This window comes from Lissotriton helveticus, chromosome 12, assembly GCF_964261635.1.
Source record: "Lissotriton helveticus chromosome 12, aLisHel1.1, whole genome shotgun sequence".
Taxonomy (NCBI): Eukaryota; Metazoa; Chordata; class Amphibia; order Caudata; family Salamandridae; genus Lissotriton; species Lissotriton helveticus.
Genome location: NC_136073.1, coordinates 96,107,533 through 96,130,890, shown reverse-complemented (window position 1 = coordinate 96,130,890; position 23,358 = coordinate 96,107,533). Strand labels below are relative to the sequence as shown.

Below are 23,358 nucleotides of genomic sequence, written 5' to 3'. Positions count from 1 at the left end.
CCCTGGATCATGGCTGCTGAATTTGTAGGTCATCAAAGCCTTGCTAGGGCACTGTTTGGAGCTATTTTGATAAATGTATCGATATTCTTCAGTTTGGCAGTTATAGGGGACAGCGATTAGTGATGAAAAAAAACAGCTTTAACAAAGGTATTGTATTGCAATTGTATTGTAATTGCATTTATATAGCGCTTACTACCCCTGACGAGGCGTCGAAGTGCTTTTTGGTGAGTAGCACGCTACTCCGGAACCCAAAGAGGATTAGTGTTGAAATAGTATAGTGAAAGATGCAAGTACATTTTAAGTGGTGGATAGGTTAGTCAGTTATTTGCATTTGGAATGATAGCAAAAGGATAGAGGAGGTAAACATTTTTGTCTTTATATAGCGCTTGTTACCCCTGATGGGGTGTTGAAGCATGCTACTACGGCAGCCCATAAAGGATTAGGGGTGAAATAATTTGGTGAAATGTGAAAGTAATTTCAGTGGTGGATATTAGTCAGTTATTTGGAGTGAGAAGGATAGCGGAGGGATAAAAGGGGAAGAAAGGTTTGCTTTCATATAGCACTTGTTACCCCTGATGGGTGTTGAAGCGCTTTTCTGGCGAGTAGCACACCACTCCGTAACCCATAAATGATTAGTGTTGAAAATGAGTATAGTAAAATATGAAGTAGTTTGAGTAGTGGATAGGTTATTCAGTTATTTGGGTAGAGAAGGGTAGGCGGCGGGATAGAAGGGGGAAAGAGGTTTGTATTTATATAGTGCTTGGTACCCCTGAAGGGGTTTTGTAGCGCAAGTAGCACGCTACTTTGGAACCCAAAAGTATTAGTGTTGAATTAGTATGGTGAAAAAAGAAAGTCATTTTAGTGGGGGGTATGTTAGTTATGTTTGCTCTAAATTAATCAGAAAAAATGCAATAGTACAGGTTATCACATAACAAGAGCTGATAGACAAAAACATATGCCAGCCATTTAACCTGCAGGAAAGCATGTCAGTGTAGAAGGGTATTCTACAGCACCAGCTTCCGCTACCCACTGGAGGTGACAGATACGTAGCTTTATGCAAACTCCACTTGTTCCGCAGACTGCAACACTAAACTCTATGATGAGGAGCATCTAAGCTCTCTAATTACCAATTCACAATATTTGGTGGGGGGGGGCAAGGTGAGTGTTTTGCTTTGTAATTTAATGTATTGGAAATTATAACACGGAAGTAGGCATATTAAGCATGTGTGAAAGCACTGCAAGTTTGGTCAACACTTTCGCCAAAGCATGGGAGTGCAAAAGGTACATGCCAATTCGGGCTGAAATACCATGGTGACCTGCTAGACTTAAGGCTTGCCTGAAACAGCAGGTTTATATTTTACTGTCCTGAGTAAGGTGCTAAAGCTTCTGGTATCTGCCCGGAAAGGATCACCTCTACTTATCACACGCTGAGCAGTGTACTTCCAGGGACAGGTACAAATACACTCCATAGCTAGCAGGTCGCTAGTTTATCTTTAGAGGTTTATATTAAAGTTTATAGGAATGAACTAATATAAACTTGCCTAAATCAGATTTGCCAGGTTATTAGTCTGACCAAGAATAAAATGAATCAGAAAGCCACATTTCGAAAATAAACTAAATGAAACCGGCAGCAGCTGGCTGTACCTTTAATATGAAACATCTTTTTCGGGGTGAAAGGATATAAAACTGATCAAGCATTTGCCATTGAGTATCCATTGTTGCGCAGATATTACTGGTAAGGTGGGTGCTTGATCTGTGTGCTTCGATACAGAAAATTTCTCAATCGAGGCGGGTGCTCTGCTTAGGAACAGTTTATGACTTTTAAAAGAGATGAAGATAGAGAATTGTCGGCAAACGGCTTTTGATGAGGAGAGACACATTGGAGGGTAATTGTTACTCCGGCATTCCTGAGCAGATGGGCCAAGTCATTCTAATGAAATCTCTTCCTTAGCCACTGCTTAATCATTTACCAAGTCAACTTTTCATCCAACACTTTTCTGCCCCTCCGCTCAAAATACACCCCAGCAGGATGCAACTCCCTTCTCTTATTGTGTTTAGATGCATTCTTGAGTGGCGTATGGTGTATTTAAGTATCCAGTATGACATGGTCCCTCCATCCTCTCCTACACCCCCCCTATTATGGCTCCTATTTATTGTTTCCCATTGCAGTGCACTAATGCTACCCTAGGCAATCATTTGTGCTATATATGCAACCAACACGGAAAGAGGCATTCCCTTTGTCACCCTCACATACAGTTCCCCTGCCCATTGCCCCAATTCTGTACCCCATTAAGCGGTTTAAAATGACCAGGGGTCAGAAAAAATACTAAGCAAGCAACAAACCTTACATTTTAAAATAAAGCTATGAGCAAATTTATATTCCAAAACAATGCAAAATCACGAGTAAAACCATAAAATAGCAATGCAAAAATAGAAGATAGAAAAATATCTGAGATAGAAATCACCTTAGTACGGCCAGTCATTTCCCTAAATGGGACAAGTTTACAGACTAGAAGCCCCAGCCGTTTTCACACACTTGATAAAGGAAGGGCGCCCCCACCCCACCGCCTTAACACTTTAAGTATAATAGCCATTGTGCTAACACAGCATGACGCAAGGCGAGCCCTCTCAGACCCCTGCAGTCAGAGGCCATTCAAGTGAGAGCTGCTGTAATCGCCAGCAGTGATTGTGCAAAAGGCCACTGAAGGGCTCAGTCGGAAGCAGAGCGGCGTCTACCCCGAGCTGGAGGAGATAAGTAACCTGAGCCTGCTCTGCTCTCAATCAGGGTACCGGTACTCTCCCTGACCTAAAAAAAAGTGCCGGTACTGAGGGCCAGAAATTTCGGAAGTGCCGGTACTCAGTACCAGTGAGTACCGGCCCATTTAAAGCACTGAAAGTGCAAGTAAAAACATTAACCAAATTCATTACATACATACAGAAGCGATGCAAAGTGAAGTGAACGTTATGATGAAAAGGATGATTTACACAACTCATATACAGACAAGAAAGATAATTGCTATCATGTGGAAACGCTTGTCAACAAAAAACTCAAGTGAGATGCTCTGGTAATATCCTGAAAGTCCTGGTGTCATTACCTCCTCGCCCTGTCTCCCCGTCCCATTCCTGACAAGTGAGCAGCTAGTCTGCTCTACAGAAACCCCTACCTAGCTGAGCTGTTTGCACTTTCCCCTATGATGACGTCACCATCACGTGACTATAAAGGGGGAAGTGCATCTAATCAACATCCTGTTCTTTTTTTTCTGCGATCCTGAGACCGCGTTCCTGGCTGTGCTGCGCGGGGCTGCCGTTCTACCGGGTGAGTTCCCTGCTGTTGTGTTTATGGATGCGGCGGTGTGCTTAAGCGGCCGCCTTGTTTCTCGCGCTACCGATCCCCCCGCAATGCCTCTTGTGTTTAGGGCTGTTGCTTTGCACGCGGCTCGCGTTAGCGGCCGTCTCTGTTTTGGGGCACTGTTTGTACACGCGGCTCGCGTTAGCAGCCGTTTCTTTGTCATTTCACTCACCGGGCTTTGGTTGGCCTGCTCCAGCGGCCGTCCCTGGGTTTCCTCCGGTCCTTTTTTCGGCCTGCTTTAGCGGGCTGGGGCTTTGCAGGAGCTGGTGTTATGGCGCTCCGTTGATTTGTGCATTAGGGGGCGTGTTGGCTGCTGATTGGGTTTCTTTATGCCGGCCCATTGCTTTTCCTGCCACAGGTGTTCGGGTCCTCGTCCTGTATATATGGTGTCCTTCTTGGATGTTTGTTTGTCCTTGTTTTTGCCTGTTGGTGTGGTTTTTGGACTTGTGCTTCTAGGATGGTTACTGAGGCTTCATCTTCTGCGACCCCTCTGGATGCCCTGCGCCTCCTTGTCAGTGAAGCTGTGGCTGCTGCTTTCCTGGCTAGGGATGCGGCTGGTCCTCCTCCCAATAGACCTCGTGTTTCTGTGGATCCACAGGCTGACCCTGAGGATGACTTGGGTCCTGAAGAGGATGAGGGTGTGCGTGGATGTTTTGTTCAGGGTGCTGAGCTCACTGAACTGTTCGCACATGTTAGGTCCAATTTGGGGTTCTCTCCTCCTGCCGCTGATGTTTTGGAGGATGACTTCTTCACGCAATATGTCCAGCCTGCTCTGGATTCTTTACCTTTGCACGGTGCTATTCGCAAGGTGTTGTCCCACGTATGGCAGGAGGTGGACAAGTCTGCTTTTCCTCGTTTCCTGTCTTGGCGTTACCCTCTGGAAGGTTTTTCTGCTGAGTTCCCTCAGGCTGTGAAGGTGGATAATCTGATGGCTGGCCTCTCTTCTCAGGGTTTGGTCGTTTCTGAGGACGCCCTTCCTGCGGACGCTGTGGATAAGCGTATTGAAGGTGCTGTGAAGCGTTCTTATGCTGCTTCCAATTTTTCCATCCGTGCGACTGCCTATTCCGGTACACAGACATAATTTCGACTACAAAAATATCGACATACACAAATATCGAGTCAAAAATATAGACTAGACAAAATATCGACCAGACATAATATCGACTACAAAAATATCGATTACTATCGATATTAATAGCAAAAATATCGAATTAAAAATATAGACTAGACATAATATCGAGTAGATAGAATATAGACAACAAAAATAAGTCAAATTAGGTGTTTTATAATTTGTAATAATTGTGTAATATAAATCTGTAGCGGGTTGTGGGTTTATAGGGGAATAGGGTGGGAAGTAATTTAAATATAATTATATAAATATGTAATATAATAGTAATTGTAAATTAATTAATAATTGTTAATTAATTAAATTATAATTGGTAATTAATAATAATTGAATAATTGATCAATCATTACTTTTTACTATATTTCTTTTTAGCGGGTTGTGGGTTTATAGGGGATTAGGGTGGGAAGTAATTTAAATTTAATTAATTAAATATGTAAATTAATAATAATTGTTAATTAATTATTATTTGGTAAATAATTAAAATATAATTGGTAATTATAAATATTTAAAGAATAAATAAATAATAATTAGTAAATTAATTTCTGTAGTGGGTTGTGAGTTTATAGGGGGATAGGGTGGGGAGTAATATAATAATAACTAATTAAATATGTTAATTAATTAAATTTGTTAATTAATTAATAATTGACCATTAAATAAAATTTACTTCATAAATAAAAGTAATTGGTTTTGGAAATTAAATTTAAGTTTTGGGTTTTTGGGTAAAGGGGTATTTTTAGGGTTCAGGGTTAGTTTTGGGTTTTTGGGTAAAGGGGAATTTTTAGGGTTCAGGGTCAGTTTTTGGTTTTTGGGTAAAGGGGTATTTTTAGGGTTCAGGGTCAGTTTTTAGTTTTTGGGTAAAGGGGTATTTTTAGGGTTCAGGGTCAGTTTTTAGTTTTTGGGTAAAGGGGTATTTTTAGAGTTCAGGGTCAGTTTTTGGTTTTTGGGTAAAGGGGTATTTTTAGGGTTCAGGGTCAGTTTTTGTTTTTGGGTAAAGGGGTATTTTTAGGGTTCAGGGTCAGTTTTTAGTTTTTGGGTAAAGGGGTATTTTTAGAGTTCAGGGTCAGTTTTTGGTTTTTGGGTAAAGGGGTATTTTTAGGGTTCAGGGTCAGTTTTTAGTTTTTGGGTAAAGGGGTATTTTTAGGGTTCAGGGTCAGTTTTTAGTTTTTGGATAAAGGGGTATTTATAGGGTTCAGGGTCAGTTTTTAGTTTTTGGGTAAAGGGGCATTTTTAGAGTTCAGGGTCAATTTTGGGTTTTTGGGGTACAGGGGTACAGTGTAAAAATAAAGTAAAATTAAATTTAAATTAAATTAATTTAATGAAATGAAATGAAATTCAATTATATTATATTAATATGTTTATTTAATAATATGTTTATATATATATATATGTCACACACTGACGAAGGCAGACCGCCGAAACGCGTCTGTGTGCACCCCCTCCGCTGAATAAAATCTAGCGTGTTTGATGACTCCACCCTCGAGTGCTGTGTTGTCCTTTCTGGGAGAGACCGAAGGGATTTTGAGCGTCATATATATATATATATATATATATATATATATATATATATATATATATATATATATATATATATATATATATATATATATGTATTATTTTTGGTGATATAATTTTTTTATTTACATTAATTATTTATTAATATTACATTTATTTAATAATTATTTCTAAGTTTATATTAAATATATTTATATATATTATTTTTAACTTAATTTTAAGACATTTAAAAAAATCGATATTTTTACAGTCTATATTTTTATAAGTCGATATTTTGGAGTCAATATTTTGGTACTTACCTGTTTGAAGATAGGCTGTCGATATTTTGAACTTCGATATTTTTGACTCGATATTTTTGTATGTCGATTTTTTTGATTTCGATATTCTGTCAGTGATCCGCCTATTCCAACTATATGGTTCAGTCGCTCCTTAAGGATTTCCAGTCCCAGGTCGGTTCTACTGCAGGACGGCGAGGATGCCACACCTCTTTTGTCTTTGATGGAGCAACAGGTTAGGTACCTGTCGATATTTCCTTTGACAATTTGGGGGCGGCGGCGGCTGCTTCTGGTGCTTCCATCGCTGCCCGTCGTCATATTTGGATGCGTTCCTGGAAGGCGGACTCTTCACAGAAGTCAGTCCTCCTTAAGTTGCCCTTTGCGGGTTCCAAGGTGTTCGGCCCTCAGCTGGAGGGTATGGTCAAGCAGTCAGCTGAGAACCGCAAATTGGTGGCTCCGGTCCGCCCTCCTTCTCGGGGTCGTGGATTTGGTTACCGTCGCGCTTTTGGGCCCCCTGCTCGTGGCGCTTCTCTGCCCTTTCGTGGCAGGGGTCGTGGCCGGGGGGCCCCTGGAAGTGCCAAGCCCTGGGCCGCTGCCGGTGTTACCACCCCCGCTTCCTCCTCTTCTCAATGACTGTCTGCCCTTGCCAGTTGGTGGTCGCCTCCAGTCCTTCCGCACCCAGTGGTTGTCGGTTCTGGATGCCTGGGCGATTCAGACTGTTTCGGAAGGTTGCCGGATCGAGTTTTCCTCTCCTCCTTCTCCGGGTTTTGTTCAGACTCCCCTGCCCCGTCTTCCTCTGCGCAGAGATGCTTTGTTGACAGGCGTGCGACTCCTGTTAGAGAAGAGGGCTATTGTGGAGGTTCCTCCTCTGGAGAGGGGCAGGGGTTGCTATTCAATCCTCTTTCTGGTCTCAAAGAAAGACACTTTGGATCTTTGTCCTGTTTTGGATCTGAAGCGGGTCAATCGCTTCGTTGTCCACCGTCCGTTCAAGATGGTGACGCTCCAGTCCATCCTGCACCTGGTCCTGCCGGGGGGTTTCCTGGCGTCCCTGGATCTCATGGATGCCTATCTGCACGTTCCTGTACATCCGGAAGACCAGCTTTTTCTCCGATTTGCTGTGGGGACACTTCACTATCAGTTCCGGGTGCTCCCTTTCGGCCTTTCCTCGGTGCCCAGAGTGTTCACCAAGCTCTTGGCCCCTCTGGTGGGTATCCTTCATTCCAGGGGTCTTCTGGTTTTTCCATACCTGGATGACTGGTTGATTGTGTGTGGCTCAATGGTTAGAGCGGCAGACCCTGATGCAGAGGTTTAGCCAGGGACCAGGGTTCAATTCCCCGCCTCGGCGGTTCTTGGGCTCAAAATTCCACGGACCTGAAAATTCTCGCCTCGGTGCCTATTCCAATCATGGAGTCCCACTCTGCAACTCTGGGCAATAGCTTGCTTAATCTCCACAACGGCCCCCACAACGCTAAGGATGCCTGGCCTCCACCTTGGGGGTGCCCAGGAGTGGACACCTCACAGGGAAAGCCAGGATGGGTTCCACAGCGGTATTCGTACAAGTGCCTTGAGACCCTTGCGGGTGAGTAGTGCGCTATACAAGTATCAATTTACATTTTGCATTTACATTTATTGTCTCTCCTTCTTTTTTACAGGCTCTGTCGGATGTGGGCCAGGTGTGTCTTCTGCTCGGTTCCTTTGGGTTCCTTATCAATCACAGGAAGTCCTCCCTGGTGCCCTCCCCGTCCCTGAAGTTCCTAGGGGCTCTCTTCCGCATGGACTTGGACATGGTTTGTCTCTCGCAGGAGCGCCAGTTGGCATTGTTTCGTCACGTTTCCTGGCTTCTGTCCCAGTCCCGGGTGTCTGCCCGTCTCTGGCTGTGGAGTCAGGGGGAGATGGCTTCCACTCTGCATCTCCTTCCTTGGTCCAGACTCCATCTGTACCCCCTGTTGCATCATGTCCTGTCGCACTGGGATCCTGCCTCCTTGGACTACGAGACTCTGATCCCTGTCACTCCGGGGATTCGGACGGATCTCCAGTGGGGGTTGTCCCCTCTCTCTCTTTCCCAGGGGTTCGATCTCCTTCCTCCTCAGTCTGTGATCGTGTTGTCCACGGATGCCAGTGCTTTGGGGTGGGGTGCCGTTCTGGGTGCCTCCAAGGCGCAGGGTCGGTGGTCCAGTTTCGAGTCCCTCCAGTCATCGAACTGGAAGGAGTTGAGGGCGGTTTGGTTGGCTCTTCTTTGGTTGGCTCCTCTCCTTCGGGGTCGGGCGGTCTCTGTGCAGACAGACAATCAAGTGGTTCGTTATTATGTGAATCACCAGGGGGGCATGTGTCGTGCCCTGTTTCTCCTGTCCCGGGAGATCGGCCTTTGGGCCAAGTCGACTATCTTGTCTCTGGCGGCGGTCTATCTTTCGGGGAAGGAGAATGGGCCTGCGGATTCTTTGAGCAGGGTGTTCCCCTCCTCGGTGTCCCTTTGTCTGTCCCCGGATCTGTTCGACCTGATTGTCCTCCGGTTCCGCCTTCCTTGGCTGGATCTGTTTGCCTCGGAGGAGTCCGCCCTTCTTCCTCGATTTTGCAGCATAGTTCCCTCTCCGTTGGCATGGGCTACCGATGCTTTCTCGATTCCTTGGTCCAGGGGTCTGCTGTTTGCCTTCCCTCCGTTTGCCTTAATTCCGAGGGTCCTCCGGAAGATTCGTTGGGATCGGGCGGAGGTTCTCCTGGTGGTCCCGGAATGGTCTCGACAGTCTTGGTTCCCCCTTCTGTTGACGTTTTTGGTTTGCCCTCATTGGACGTTTCTTCTGTCTGCCTCCCCACTGCGGGCTCCTCTTCTGGGGTTTTCCTCCCTGCGTTGTCTCCGGCTGGGGGTTTAGCACTTGAGAGGATGAGTTTGCTGGGTCTGGGTTGCTCGGTTGAGGTTGCCCGTTGTCTCCAGCTTTCTCGGCGTCCTTCCACCTTGAAGTCGTATGGCCGTCACTGGAAGAATTTCTCCTCCTGTTGTTTTGTGAGGGGTCTCTCTTCTGCCTCCTCTGAGGCCATGAAGGTTTTGGACTTCTTGCAGGATGGTTTCGTCTTGGGGCTTGCGGTTTCTTCCCTTTGGACCCAATGGGCTGCCATTCTGGCTTGCCGGGGTTCTTCTGTTTCCTCTGTCTCCCCGTTGGTGGCTCGCCTTCTACGGAGTTTCTTGCTTCAGCGTCCTGTCTCTCGTTCTCCTGTGCCTTTTTGGGATCTTCCCTTAGTTCTCCAGGCTTTAACAGGTCCTCCTTTCGAGCCTTTGGACTCCGTGGCCCTGAAGTTCCTTTCTGCTAAGGTTATTTTCCTGGTGGCCATTACTTCTGGGCGGAGGGTTGGAGAGATTGGGGCGCTGATGGCTTCCCCTCCCTTCTTGCGCTTTTGCGATGATAAGGTCATTCTCCGTCCGAGTCAGTTCTTTCTTCCTAAGGTGGTGTCTTCCTTTCACTGTCAGGAGGATATTGTTCTCTCGGTGTTTTTTCCGGCTCCTGCCTCTCCTGAGGAGGTGCTCCTCCATTCGTTAGATGTGCTGAGGGCTCTCCGCATCTACTTGGAGCGTACGGCTGGTTTACGTAAAGTTGATTCCCTTTTTGTTACCTATGGCCTCTCGGGACTAGGGCTTCGTCCTTCTTTGTCCACCTTGTCTCGTTGGGTCAGGGGCGCTGTGGTTTCTGCTTACGATTCTGCCCACTGTCCTCTGCCTTCTTCTGTACAGGGTAGGTCGACTAGGAGCGTGTCGTCCTCCTGGGCCATGTTCAAGGGGGCCTTGTTGAAAGACATTTGCAATGCTGCCACGTGGGCTTCTCCCCATACTTTTGTTGCACATTACCGTCTTCAATTGGGAATGGCGGCCTCTGCTGCCTTTGGGGTTTGTGTCCTGTCTTCTGTACATGATTTATGGTTTGTACTGTTTTCTGATGATTAATATGGACCTGTTTTTTCTCATACTTTCTGGCCTGTTTTTTTCTCACAATCACCGTGTGCTTGGGTATGGGCTCACTTGTCAGGAATGGGACGGGGAGACAGGACGAGGAGGTAATGCCCAGTTACTTACCGGTAATACACATTACTCCGAGTCCTTGTCTCTCCGTCCCATTCCTGAGCCCTTCCCTCCCTCCCTGGTTTGGGTTTTTATTTGGGTGATTGTCTGTTTTTTTCGTTCTGGTTTTCTTTGGTATTTTCAGGATGTTGATTAGATGCACTTCCCCCTTTATAGTCACGTGATGGTGACGTCATCATAGGGGGAAGTGCAAACAGCTCAGCTAGGTAGGGGTTTCTGTAGAGCAGAATAGCTGCTCACTTGTCAGGAATGGGACGGGGAGACCAGGACTAGGAGTAATGTGTATTACCGGTAAGTAACCGGGCATCACTCTGATATCAGCTTTCACTTCTTTTAAATGCAGTCATTTTCACATTTTGAAATGAAGCTGCCGTCTCCGTTTCCAGCTGCCAGTGACTGTGACTTCAACTGGCAGAGCACAGCTTCACCTGCCTTTTAGTTTACCTTGTGAATTGTCGTTGTTTTTTTTTTTTTGCTTATTGCCCAGGATAAAGGCGTTACTTTATAATAATAGGGTTATTTTTCGTCTAGTACAACTTTTAATTTGTCATGCAAAGGACTGTAGTTTACATGAACTCGGCCAGGCTGGTAGTTACACAAATTACATTTATTGTAAAGGGTTCTTTCAGTTACTCTTCTTAGATTACACCCCTGCGGGAGCCTCCACCTCTTCAATCCACTTAAACAAATATATCATCTTTTATTGTATGTGTTTTCCCCAACATATGTACCAGTCTTTAAGTACTGACTTAGTACCAGGTGCAGCATTTATGTACAGAAGGCCTCCAAATCTCAATAAATTTTAATTGGTTAACCGCCATCATGCACTTTTCAATATTGCTTTAGGCCACTTTATGTATCGCTCTGGGATCATGAAATCCACTATTGCCCCACCTACTCTCCTTCCCTGCTTAATTTTAACTTCTTATTGGCTGCTGTGTACTTTGGTGCTGGTCCGCTATTGCAGAGGAGCCACCACTGATTACACCTCTGTTGAGAAGGTTTACCATTTTGACGTATTTCCAGGTTGACTAGTCTTAGAAAATCCGTGAAAGCACAAAAAAACATGGGTGGATGCATGGGAACAGCCATTCTCCTGCAAATGAACTCCTGCGCAATGCAGAGTAACTCAAGGCAGTGACTTGGCATTGATGTGTAAAGCCCCAGATTAGTCAGAATGCCATAAATATGCTTCCTGTCAGGCAATGGTGTCCTGCCTGTCCCCCAGTAAAGATGAAAGTGTTCCTTGACTGGTGAGTCTGGATCTGCCTAGGACGTTGAAGATGTGCATTAGAGCTCCAATGCAGACTCTGTACTGCAATGAGTGAGCTGGGGGCTTACACAACTTACTAGTCTAGGTAGGCGTCCTCCCTCTGGTTCAACAAGCAGTGTGTTAGGGGTAGGGTTAAGCCCTTTCCGATACCATTCTGAGTAAAGGGGTCAGTCAGAAGAACTACAGGGCCTGTAGGAAGCTGGGCCACATTTCTACGGAGCTGAATGAAGGCAAAGGATGAGTCAACAAAGAAGAGAATTACTGACCGGGGTCGATTTTTGCCTGAACAATACCCACACTGGCTACTATAGTTTAAAGAGGACCTGCCTTTCATCCAGCCCAGTCTGACATAGACAAAAAATAGGACTACTTATTTCTGTGCCTTAAAAACAGAAACATTGACACAGAAATAGGGCTACTCTATCTCTGAACCCAGGGAAGACGAAAATTGATGAAAACTATGTGGCCTTCAAACAGGGCCCTTTCATCACAATAGGAAGGGTAATTGATGCCATAAGTGGGGAGGGACGGTAAACTGCTCCGCCGGCGGGGTCCACGGAGGCTATCCGGACCCCAGTGAATGATCATATGGTCACATCAGTGGGTAATCTTGCATGTCAAGATTAGACCGAACACTGAGTTCTGGGGTGACTTTTAGGGCAGCCTTTATCCAGATCCGCGTCACCCTTCCCCTTCCTGTGATTAGGATTAAGATGGCACCATGGTTGTAGTGTCTTTGGCTCTCATGATTTTGTTCATCCTGAGAGTGATAGAATTTGGAGCTTGACACTTGATTTGCTTCTGTGTGGAAGTGCACCTATTGACATAGTTGATTCCAGCCATTCTTTGAAGAATAGTGGCATTTGTTTTTGATTCACCGAATCAACCCCTACTTTTGGAACTTGTTTCTATGAACCAATAAGGAATGCCATCTAGTCCACAACAATGTTTGGGGAGAGGAGTTGGCCTAACGGCTAGGGAGGTCGACCTTGAATCTCGGAAACTGGGTTGGACTCTTGGCAATGACGCTGAACATCCTGTGATTCTGGGCAAATCACTTAATCTCCCCGTGCCTGAAATTTTTTTTATGTGTCCTGATGTAATACAACTGGTGCTAAGTAAAGCGCTCTGATACCCAATACGGATCACGTGTGAGCTATAAAAAAATCTGTAAAATAAATAAACTAAAAATGTGGTTGCCTACTTCCAGGCATTCCGTTTTGCAAAAAAGTATATTAACCAAAGCAGTTGATACTCTTTATTGACAATGCGATCCCCTGTCTACATACATACATACATACATACAATATTGGACAGGCCTTTGCTGGACACATGGAAGGAGACAAGAGCCTTCTCTCCACAGACTGCCTGGTGGGACACCACCTCAATCTAAAAGACACCTTTAATAGCAATTTTGGTTTTATCTGAATATGCAAATGTACTTTCATTTTGATTTATAGATGGTACAACGATTCTCTACAATTTAATGGATTTGTTTATGTTTATGTTTCAGAGCTCCTTCCCAAACCTATCAGGGGCTTCAAGCAATGATGTTCGCTGTTAAAGAGATCAACCATAACATCAATCTATTACCAAATATTACACTCGGCTTCCAGATCTACGATTCCTGCAGAGTATTGCAGCGATCCCTCCAGGGCACATTATGGATGCTAACTGGGCAGGAAAAACCAGTTATTAACTTCTGTTGCCAAAGGGAGCTGCCTTTGATGGGTATCATTGGTGATGCCGGATCATCGAGCTCCATTGTCATGGCCCGGTTATTAGGGCTTTACAGATTCCCTCAGGTAAGGAAGAGTTAAATAATCCTCAATTTATCAAAACTGACGCACAGAAATAGATTAGCAGAGGCCCTCATAATCTTTCGAATACTGATGTACGCACAAGACGGAAAAACAAAACATCGTGTATCCACAAGCACTCGAATAAATAAATAGAATTAATACAGCATTCATCCGATCGCCAGGAAACATTGGAAAGTTGTTGAGTGCACTCCTGCGAAGGTTTCTGGCATAATTTCTTTTTAAATATCGGCCCCCCCAGGGTCCTCATAATCTTTCGAATACTGATGTACGCACCAGACGGAAAATCAAAAAATCGTGTATCCCCAAGCACTCGAATAAATAAATAGAATTAAAACGACACTTTGACATGTTTTCCATATTAAAATGAATAAGTTTCAATAAAAATCACACAATGTAAATTGAATTTTATCATAATGAGTTTCCTTGAATTTCCTTTCTTCGGGGATCACAGCAACGGGCGACGGCTAAGCTAGTTCTTTATAAAAGATTCCAAATATCTGTAGTCAATGGGGAGGAATGTAAAGGAGAAATAATTTAACTGAGAGAAATTGGAATACTATTACAGATGTTTCATTGATGGAAATAGAAAAAACATACAATATTGCTCATGGAATCAAAGTCATGACCTTTTTGCAAGAAAAGCAATTCATTTTGATTCCCATAAAAAAACTCTTAAATAGGACCATTCAAAAAGCCAAATTATATCTACACACTGTGATACCCCCAGATATTTATATAGCTCGCACTAAAAGACATAGATCTATATATCTACTTAATGATAACAACAATTGTTGAGAAATTTTGTTTGTAGGATATCTCATCCTTTCCTTTAATTGTGATTTTTGCAGATCAGTTATGTTTCAACAAGTCCACTCCTCAGCAACAGAAACCAGTTCCCGTCTTTTTTCAGAACCATTACCAATGATGATTTACAGGCCCAGGGACTGGCCCAGCTACTGGTTCACTTTGGCTGGACCTGGGTTGGTATTCTGATTGAGGACAATGATTATGGACAGCAAGGGTACCATTTACTAAAGCAGGAGTTGGCCAAAGCTGGTGCTTGCATTGCCTTTTCTGAGACTATCATACTGAGTAGAGCAGACAGGAATGCCTTTCACATCATTCAAGTGATCAAAAACTCAACAGCCAATGCCATTGTCCTCTTCTCAAGTGATGCTGGACTCGTTCCTTTAATAGACCAGATGATACTACAAAATGTAAGTGGCAAGGTATTCATTGCTAGTGAGGGTTGGTCTACATCTGCTACCTTAGCCATAGAAAAGTACAATGACTTCCTCAGTGGCACCATTGGGATTGCAATGCACAGTGGAGAGATACCGGGGTTCAAAGAGCATCTTGATGCCATTAATCCTTTCACATCACCAGACAACGTATTTTTGCCAGAGTTCTGGGAAGATGTTTTCAACTGCAAATGGCCACCTCAGAATAACTCTACAACCTTCTGGGATACCAAATCAAAACTTTGCACTGGACATGAGAAGATAGGGAGCCTTCAAAATGACTTCAATGATGGGACGAACTTAAGAAGCAGCTATAACGTATATAATGCAGTTTATGCCAGTGCTTGGAGTTTACATGATCTGATTTTTTGCCAGAGTCACAAAGACTCAAACTCCAAGAAGGCATGTGCAGATATCAATAACTACCAACCTTGGCAGGTATACTAAACACTGAATTTCTTTACATCAATGAATTTCAGGAGGTGGGAGCATGGTGAAGAAGTTACCAGTTACTCAAGTTAGTTAGTGTAGTCTATTAAAGAATTTTTAGATATTTGGTAGCCAGCATGGCCACCTAAATGAAATAAAACACAGTGAGCAAAGTAACAATGCAGCTTATAGAACAGAATGCTATTCTAAGGGGAAGTCATACTTATAATAGAAAATACATAAATCCAATAATATTTCAAGAAGTAACAGCAAGGGACATTGGGTGTCACTGCCAGCAGCATATTATATTTTTTAAATGACTTTTATTTACTTGCAATTCAGACATTCTAGAATTTTCGCCTCCTTGTACCGCAAATGTATTCCTTTATAAAGTTTGGGAGTGACCTGCTTTTCGGACAGGATCATCAAAAAGATTAGGACATGCATAAGAACACCTGATTAACCGAGAATGTGCACTTGTTTCTCTCTCTTCTACCTTGTTTTTGTAGCTTCTCCATTATGTAAAAAATGTGCATTTTCTAAGCCAATCTGGAGAAGAAATATTCTTCAATCAGAATGGTGAAGTTCCTGTTCGTTATGACATTGTGAACTGGCAGCAAGATCAGGAGAGAGGCCTGAGGCAAATGACAGTGGGCAGCTACGACTCCAATGCTGCTCATGGTCAGAACATCAAGGTCAATGCCAGTGCCATCCTGTGGTTATCAAGGGCCAATCAGGTATGTGCCTATGATATGGTTTCCTTGCTTATCACAGAGGGATCTAAGCAGAAAAGTCCATATTTATGTGTTTATCCCATATTCTCTGTGCCCATGGCTTGATCAGTTGTACCAAACTACTGCTCCTTGTGGTCCTTATCACCCTATAGAATTAGCAAGGTATGTGAATATATGGAAGAACTAAAATCTCTCTCTGTCGCTTTATTTATTTATTAATTTATTTATTTATTTTAAGAGTTTTATATAGCGCTGGCTAGACCCGGAGGTATCAGAGCGCTTTACATTAGGTTCCACAAAATTACAAGATTACATCAGTTGTAATTTACATCAGTTGCTAGACAAACAATTACAGGAGCATAGAAACCGAGATAAGTGAAGTGTAGAGGGGAAGGGGGTAAGGGTAAAGGGGTGGTAGGGAGATATGGCATAAAGACGAAGGAAAGTCTGCTCCAAGTCCGGCTGGGTAGGTGACGGTCGAGGGGGAAGTCCCAAAACCTATCTCCTCTATAGCTATCAGGTAGCTCCATCGGGCTTTGGCCAAGTAGCTAGGTCTTAATGGGAAACATTTAAAGAACATGGAGGGCAAAATAAATGGAGCGTAGAGGTGAGGGGACAAGGAAGGTAAGAGAGGGAGGATATGGGAAGAGAAAACAAGGAGAGACGAAATGAAGTCTGTCTAAAGGCCGACTGGGTAGGTGACGACCAAGAAGGGAGCCCCCGGCCCATCTCCCCTATAGCTAAACCAGGTAGCTCCATCGGGCATCAGACAAAATAGTTCAGTCTCAATACATTGAGACAGGAGAGAAGGAGAGACATAAATAGAGGGAGGATGCGGGAAGAGACGACAAGGAGAGACAAAAGGAAGTCTGGCTAAAGACCGACTGGGTAGGTGACGTCCAAGGAGGGAATCCCCGACCTGTCTCCCCTATAGCTAAAGCAGGTAGCTCCATCGGGCATCAGACAAAATAGCTAGATCTAAAATGACGAGGGAAAATTCACAGATAAACAGGGTGGGGACTAGGGCCAGGAACAGGTGGGGGCAGAGGACAGTAGCAGGAAAGTGGAGAGGAGTAGAGCGGGGAGGGGGAGGGGGTAGGTAGTTTGGTAACAGTTACATGGTTGCAAACAGTTACTGGGGCATGGTGATGCATACTCAAAAAAGACAAACAAATAGCAATGTTACAAAGGTACATGATGCAAGATGAATGTGGCATGGGAGGAAGAGGGGAGAGGTAAGGGAACAGAGGTAAGGGTAGAGACGAGGAGAACTATGTCCAAGGTCTGGCTGGGTCTTCACTCTGTTCCTCTGAGGACCCAGAGGTCTCTGGCTTTTGACCTCCCACTTATCTAGTGCCTCCTGGGCCTCTGTGACTGGGGTTTGTCCGCCTTTGTGTTGCAGCCGCCATGTTGGGGTCAGGCGCGCCGAAAGAGGGAATCTGCTCCATGCTTGATGTTGCCTCCTTGTCTGTGGCTGGGAGTTACTGGCCTTGGAGAGCGCAGATAAGTGCGCCCAAGCTGAAAGCACTGTGTACACAACTCCTCCTTCTCACTCAGTGCCCCGCCATACATGGCAACCAAGACAGCGTACCCTGCAACACCTCTAGTACTGTCCCAGTTCCCGGTACCTCCTGTGGGGTATTCGATCGCTTAAAGAGCGCAATATGGATGGTGAAATCAACAATGTATAGTCCGGGATTTGCTCCACGAGCTTCACTTGGCGAGGGACAGTGTGGCCTCTCCACGCACGGCTGCCGTGATGATCTACACATCGCCCCCAGCAGCCTACAACAACACAACGTTGTGATCCTACCCAGCAGCGTTGGCTTGCCACTGTCACCGGTGTTCCTCCCACAGTCCACAATAGTACGCACCTAGTCGCGAGGTTGGACCAGCGTTTAATTCCAAGGCACCCAGATAGTAGGACAAAATCACTATTACCACTGTAACGTGTGCGACGCCGTCATCTCCAATGCACATATGAAGTAGATAATGAGTTGTGAAGCACCTTGCCATTGATGCTTATGCCCTATAAGTGCTGTAGTGAGGTGCACTCTCCCTGCACACCACAACTGCCTTCCACATTATACGCCCGCTTTACTTGGCATTTTTGCATTTACCTCAAAGTTCGTGGAGACAGCCGCCTACCATAGATATCTGCCGCCCCCACACCTTACTTGGAGGACTGTGCATGTACAAGGTTCCACCCGCGCCGGTGATTATGCCATTTACACCAGGGGCCACCATTTTAATAATCCAAACAGGTCTACCCAGATGTGGCCTACAACCTGGCGATTGGAGCGCACAGTCTGGTACCTGATAGCGTTAGTAAATGTGTGCAATGAAGGAGCACTCCCCGATCCATAGCGCCGATTGTGCCGGTATTGTACAACTGCTCAGCACAGGACTCTGTAAAGTAACAAAGAATAGATTGAAGATGAAACTCATCCACTAGTTGGGGTAGTAGTTTCTGGTAGGGCACATGGAGACTACAGATTAACCACAGATTAACTCACCTGATTGGCGAGTTTGCCCCAAAAGGAATTCATTTATTTGTGTTCCTTATCTAACGACAACTAGATTTGAATGGCTAGGTTTACACCACTCAGAAAAAAGGTACAAGAACTCACATTGTATTAGAGTAGGTTCATAGCTACCTTGGAGGGAACTCTGGAATATAAGTATATTTATGCATATTTACAGTATTATAGCAATGATGAGGAAACTTAATTCTGCATTTAACTAAATAAGTTCTGTATTAAAAGAAAATTATAAAAATTGTGGAACCTTTTTCCATAGTAACCACAAGGTTAAACATCTTCACACTTCTTCCAATGTGTGTGGTACACTTTTAGAACCCCTTTGCAAGTCAATTTTTAATTAACTTGTGTTATCAGTTAAAAAAAAACTAATGTTTAAACTTGTAATCAGTGATTCAACTGGTTTATGGAAACTGGAGGTATGGTTTATTAAACTTTAAAGGAAAATGTTTAAAAAATGATCTGTGCATAAAAATGGACATTTAAAAGTCACTGTCGGGCTCTTACTTGTTACTAAGGCAGATCTGGGAAAATGTTACTCTACCTGCACAGTGGCATACAGCTTTTGGCAATATTTCACTGAGAGAATCTATTTTTCTTTAATATTTTGATGTGATCCATGGGCTTAAAGGATTGATTACTGGCCATACAAGAGGTCAATGATCAAGAGTGATAATGGTGGTGTGGTTGACTGCTTAAATATAAAGATTACAATGATAATTTTGATGCTTCTTATTATTGTTTCTTTTCAAGCTTTATATGCTTTATCTTTATATTCTGTCAATCTTGAAAATATTTGCCAGTTGATTCCTTCAAAGTATGCAGTTACTGCAATCAGTATGTCCCTGATTTCAAAACCTTTACAAGCTGGTTTAAGCCATTGTCTACAAAAGGGGATGTTGTACTCTCAGAAACATATTAAATAGAAAATATTTTCCTTTTGGCACCTTAGAAATGGCCAGAACAGCATTTATATTTACCTTTGACTGTAATACAAATAACCTCTGTTCTGCATTTGAATGCAAAGTATGAGTGCTAGAAAATAAATTCGGTGTCTGATTGGCAGAGGTATGCACATGGTCCAAGTAGGAACCATAGCCCTAGTCAGGATAAGTCACCACAAATCCTATAATATTCCATTCTCATCCTTTGGCAGTTTGGCTCAGAGCAGTCAGGCTTAATTTAAGAGGCAATGTGTAAAGTATTTGTTCAACACTTGAAACAGTAACCAAATTAAAATACCTCAAAAAACTGTTGACCACTGTTGGACATGGCCCTTTTTGCAGGGTCATCCCTAAACTTTTTGCCTTCCTCCTGTATTTTTTCTGACCTGTTGATGGCGGTTTTATGACTCTGGGTACTTTACCACTGCTGATCAGTGGTAAAGGGCATATGCTCTCATTGTAAATTGTTGTAATGAATTAGTGACTCCATGATTAGCATATTTGATTTACTTTTCAGACCCTAGTACAGTGCACCATGTGTGCCCAGGTCCTGTAAATCAAATGCTGCTTTTGGGCTTGCAGCACTGAGTGTGCCACACACAGAAGCAGCTTGTAAAGTGTGGCTCAGGCCGTACATTGCAGAGCCTGTGTGCAGTATGGGACTGCCATGTCGACATGGCAAGTGCACCCACTTACCAGTCCCTAAACCTTCCCTTTTCTACATATTAGTCACACCTAATGTAGGCCCAGGGTACCCCCATGGGCAGGGTGCATTGTTTGTAAAAGGTAGGACCTGCCCTGATGTGTATGGCATGTCCTGATAGTTAATTACAGTCAATTTCGTTTTTCACTATTGCAAGGCTACCTGTTCCCATAGGCCAGAATGGGCAGTTTGATTATAACATCGTATAATCTTAACTGACCCGGGGAACAAGGTAGAAATTCAAGTTTAGTATTCCTGAACTCAGAATGTGAACATACATGTTTTAGTGAGGGTGATTTTTACATTCTGTGCTTGAACATACCACTTTTAGAAAGTAGGTATTTTCTTGCCTAACCATCCAGTTGTCTCTGCTTGGTTTTTGTATTCCATGTGTGGGGCTGGAAAAGGCTTTGGCTCCAGCAGTCTGATGGGTCGAGCTGGGCTGAATAGGACCTCTATTGAATAGAGAGTAGGGGAAGAGATCTCCTTTCACTGCCCTGAGCACTCATAGAATAGAGAGTAGGGGGCACAGATTTCCTTTCACTGACCTGTTCCCCCATAGAATAGAGAGTAGGGGGAGGAGATTTCCTTTCAGCTACCTGGCCAAGGTCTGCTCTCAAACAATGCTGTCTCCACCTCCTGCCAGGTAGCTGCACCCAGGAGGACAGAACTGGGTTTGACTAGGTACAGACACTCTCTGCCTTCAGAGAAGAAAGGATTTTGCAGTATAAATATTGGGTCCCAGACGCCAGAACTTTAGATCACTTCTGGGAATCAAGAAAAACCTTTGCCACGGAGAAGAACCAAGGAAGCTGTAGGAGGAGACTGCCCCAACGATAGTGACAGTTTAGGGTTGGCCTCAGTGGTTACTTTATTGCCAAGGAAAGGAGAAAAGGAACTTAGTGTGTACTTTAATCATCTTGAAGGTGATCTCCAAGGGCTTGAAGTTGAGCTTGCCTCCTGTTCTGAAGTCTCAGGGCCACAAATACTTCAATACCAGCTCCCCCTGAATACCCTTGCTGGGAATGCTACCTGCAGTGAGGTGCCTGTTGTTGTTTGTGCTCTCTGAGAGACTGCGTGTCACTGGGAGCTGGAAGTGCGACACAATACAGAGAATTGCAGTCGGATCCTGAAGAAGCGTGCCACAGCTGTTCACCGTCGCATCGCAGACGAAGTGCATTGCATCACCGGAGAAGCTTGCCGCAGGGTCTGTTGCGGCTCAAAAGTTCATCTATGTTGCCGCACGGCCATTGGGCGTGCACGTATTTCATCCACACCATTTTGTTGCATCGCACCAGATCGTCGAATCGTGACCGGAACACAGTAAGAAACCAACGCATCACCTCCTCTCCGGTAATGAGCTGATGCATCACCTTGCCCGCACTGCTTTAAGAAACCAATGCAACACCTCCCCCAAAGCAAGGAACCGACGCATCACATTCCCTGTGACCCTTTTGGTTTTTTTTTTTAACACAAGCTCCCATTTATCCTCCCCCTCTCCCAGAGGCTCCCTGCCTACGAACTTTCCCCCAGATCACCACAGAGATGTTTCTGTCTATCTTACAAACTGTAAAAAGTGGTTCCCCGTCAGATCCAGCTCCCATCAGCAAGCTCAAATTGGTCGCCTCTACGGTAGCTCCCTCTCTCACTAATCTCATCAATGCATCCTTTAAATTAGGCTCTGTACCGGCCAATTGGAAGAAAGCCACGGTCAGGGCTCTCCTAAAAAACCTCACCTAGATCCCAAGGATCCAACCAACTTCAGGCCCATATCGCTTCTTCCTGCCATCAGCAAAGTCGCCGAACATATGGCTAACCAGCAACTCTCTAAATTCCTTGAAGCCAACCATCTGCTTCGCCAATCCCAGACAGGGTTCAGACCTGGACAAGGCACAGACACCGCACTGTTAGCCGTGGTCGAAGAAGCTAGAAGCATCATGGACGCAGGAGGATCAGTGGCAGTGATCCTCCTCGACCAGAGTGCCGCCTTCGACATGGTGGACCATGCAATCCTTGTCCACCGGCTAAGTCTGATAGGAGTCGCTGACTCCGCCCTAGCTTGGATCAAATCCTTCCGGGAAGAAAGATCCTTCCAAGTGTCGGATGGTTCCGCCACGTCCAAGGCCCAGCCACTCCAGTGTGGGGTCCCCCAGGGTTCCTCCCTGAGCCCCACGCTTTTTAATATTTACATGTCCCCTCTAGAGGACATTGTTGCGCCCTTTGGCATCAAAACAATAATGTATGCCGACGACACCCAGCTGGTAGTCTCTCTCAACCAATCGAGCAAAAGCAAACATAACTTGGCTTGCTGCCTAGACAGAGTGTATCAGTGGATGTGTGAATCCCGTCTAAAACTAAACGGAGATAAAACTGAGGTACTTCTCCTAGGAAACCCACAAAAGATCCCTACAACCCTCTCTTGCATGGGAACGCCTCCAACCCCCAAGACCGAAGTTAAAAGTCTTGGCGTCTGGCTGGGCCAGGATCTTAGCTTTAAAATTCAGGCCAGAAAAACCGCAGGCACCTGTTTCGGCCTCATCAAGATGTCCCGAAAGATTCTCCACCTGATCCCCTCCCATTCAAGAAAACTTCTGATGCAAGGGCTGGTGAACTCCAGACTAGACTATGCCAACGTCCTGTATCTGGGGGCACTAATTCAAAAAATGACCCAGTCCTCAAGGCAACGTAAAAGTAAGTCCTGCTATAAACAGTTCTAGATCGTCCAAAGCGCTCTCTAGTTATATCCCTATTCGTAGAGATTATACCACCGTTTCAGGCTATTGCCAGCGTTAAAAATTAAGCCCATCTCTGATAAACAAAAAACCTTTTAACACAATACAGACATTCATTCAAAGGGACAACATTAAGAAAAAAGGTGTGAATAGCTAGATGACACCTCACGGGCGCACCACCAATGGGGCCCCTGGTTGGTACTCACCAGGTTAGCCCTGTTCTCATCATCGGTGTCAAATAGCTTAACGCAAAACGTGTCCGAAACCCAAAGTAAGGAAACTAACAGTGAATGGTGCAGTGTACAAACAACATATATGTGACACAAGACTAACTGCATTCAACATATAACATACACTAAACTGCGCAGCAAGCTATTACTCATACTTTATTGATATCTTTCAATAAAGTTGAAAGCCCCAGCTTCAGTGGTTCATAGACTGCAGTGCGCCCAGAACGCGGCTGCCAGAATCCTAACTGGAACTAAAGTGAGATGCTCGGCCAAACCAGCTCTCAGAAGCCTCCACTGGCTTCCAGTGAAAGAACGGGTTACTTTCAAGATCCTGTGCATCTCCCACAGAATAATGCACGATGAAGCCCCCTCTATCCTGAG

The 23,358-nt window shown here is 44.6% G+C and overlaps 1 protein-coding gene across 1 annotated transcript in view; it reads left to right on the top strand.

Moving 5' to 3' along the window:
• LOC144797935 (vomeronasal type-2 receptor 26-like) overlaps positions 1-23,358 on the top strand; it is a 90,745-nt gene that overhangs the window by 17,678 nt on the left and 49,709 nt on the right. Inside the window, exons 3-4 of the mRNA XM_078668738.1 lie at positions 13,115-13,406; positions 14,273-15,103. Of these exons, the coding sequence (XP_078524864.1) occupies positions 13,115-13,406; positions 14,273-15,103 (1,123 nt within the window). The remainder of the gene's footprint in view (positions 1-13,114; positions 13,407-14,272; positions 15,104-23,358) is intronic.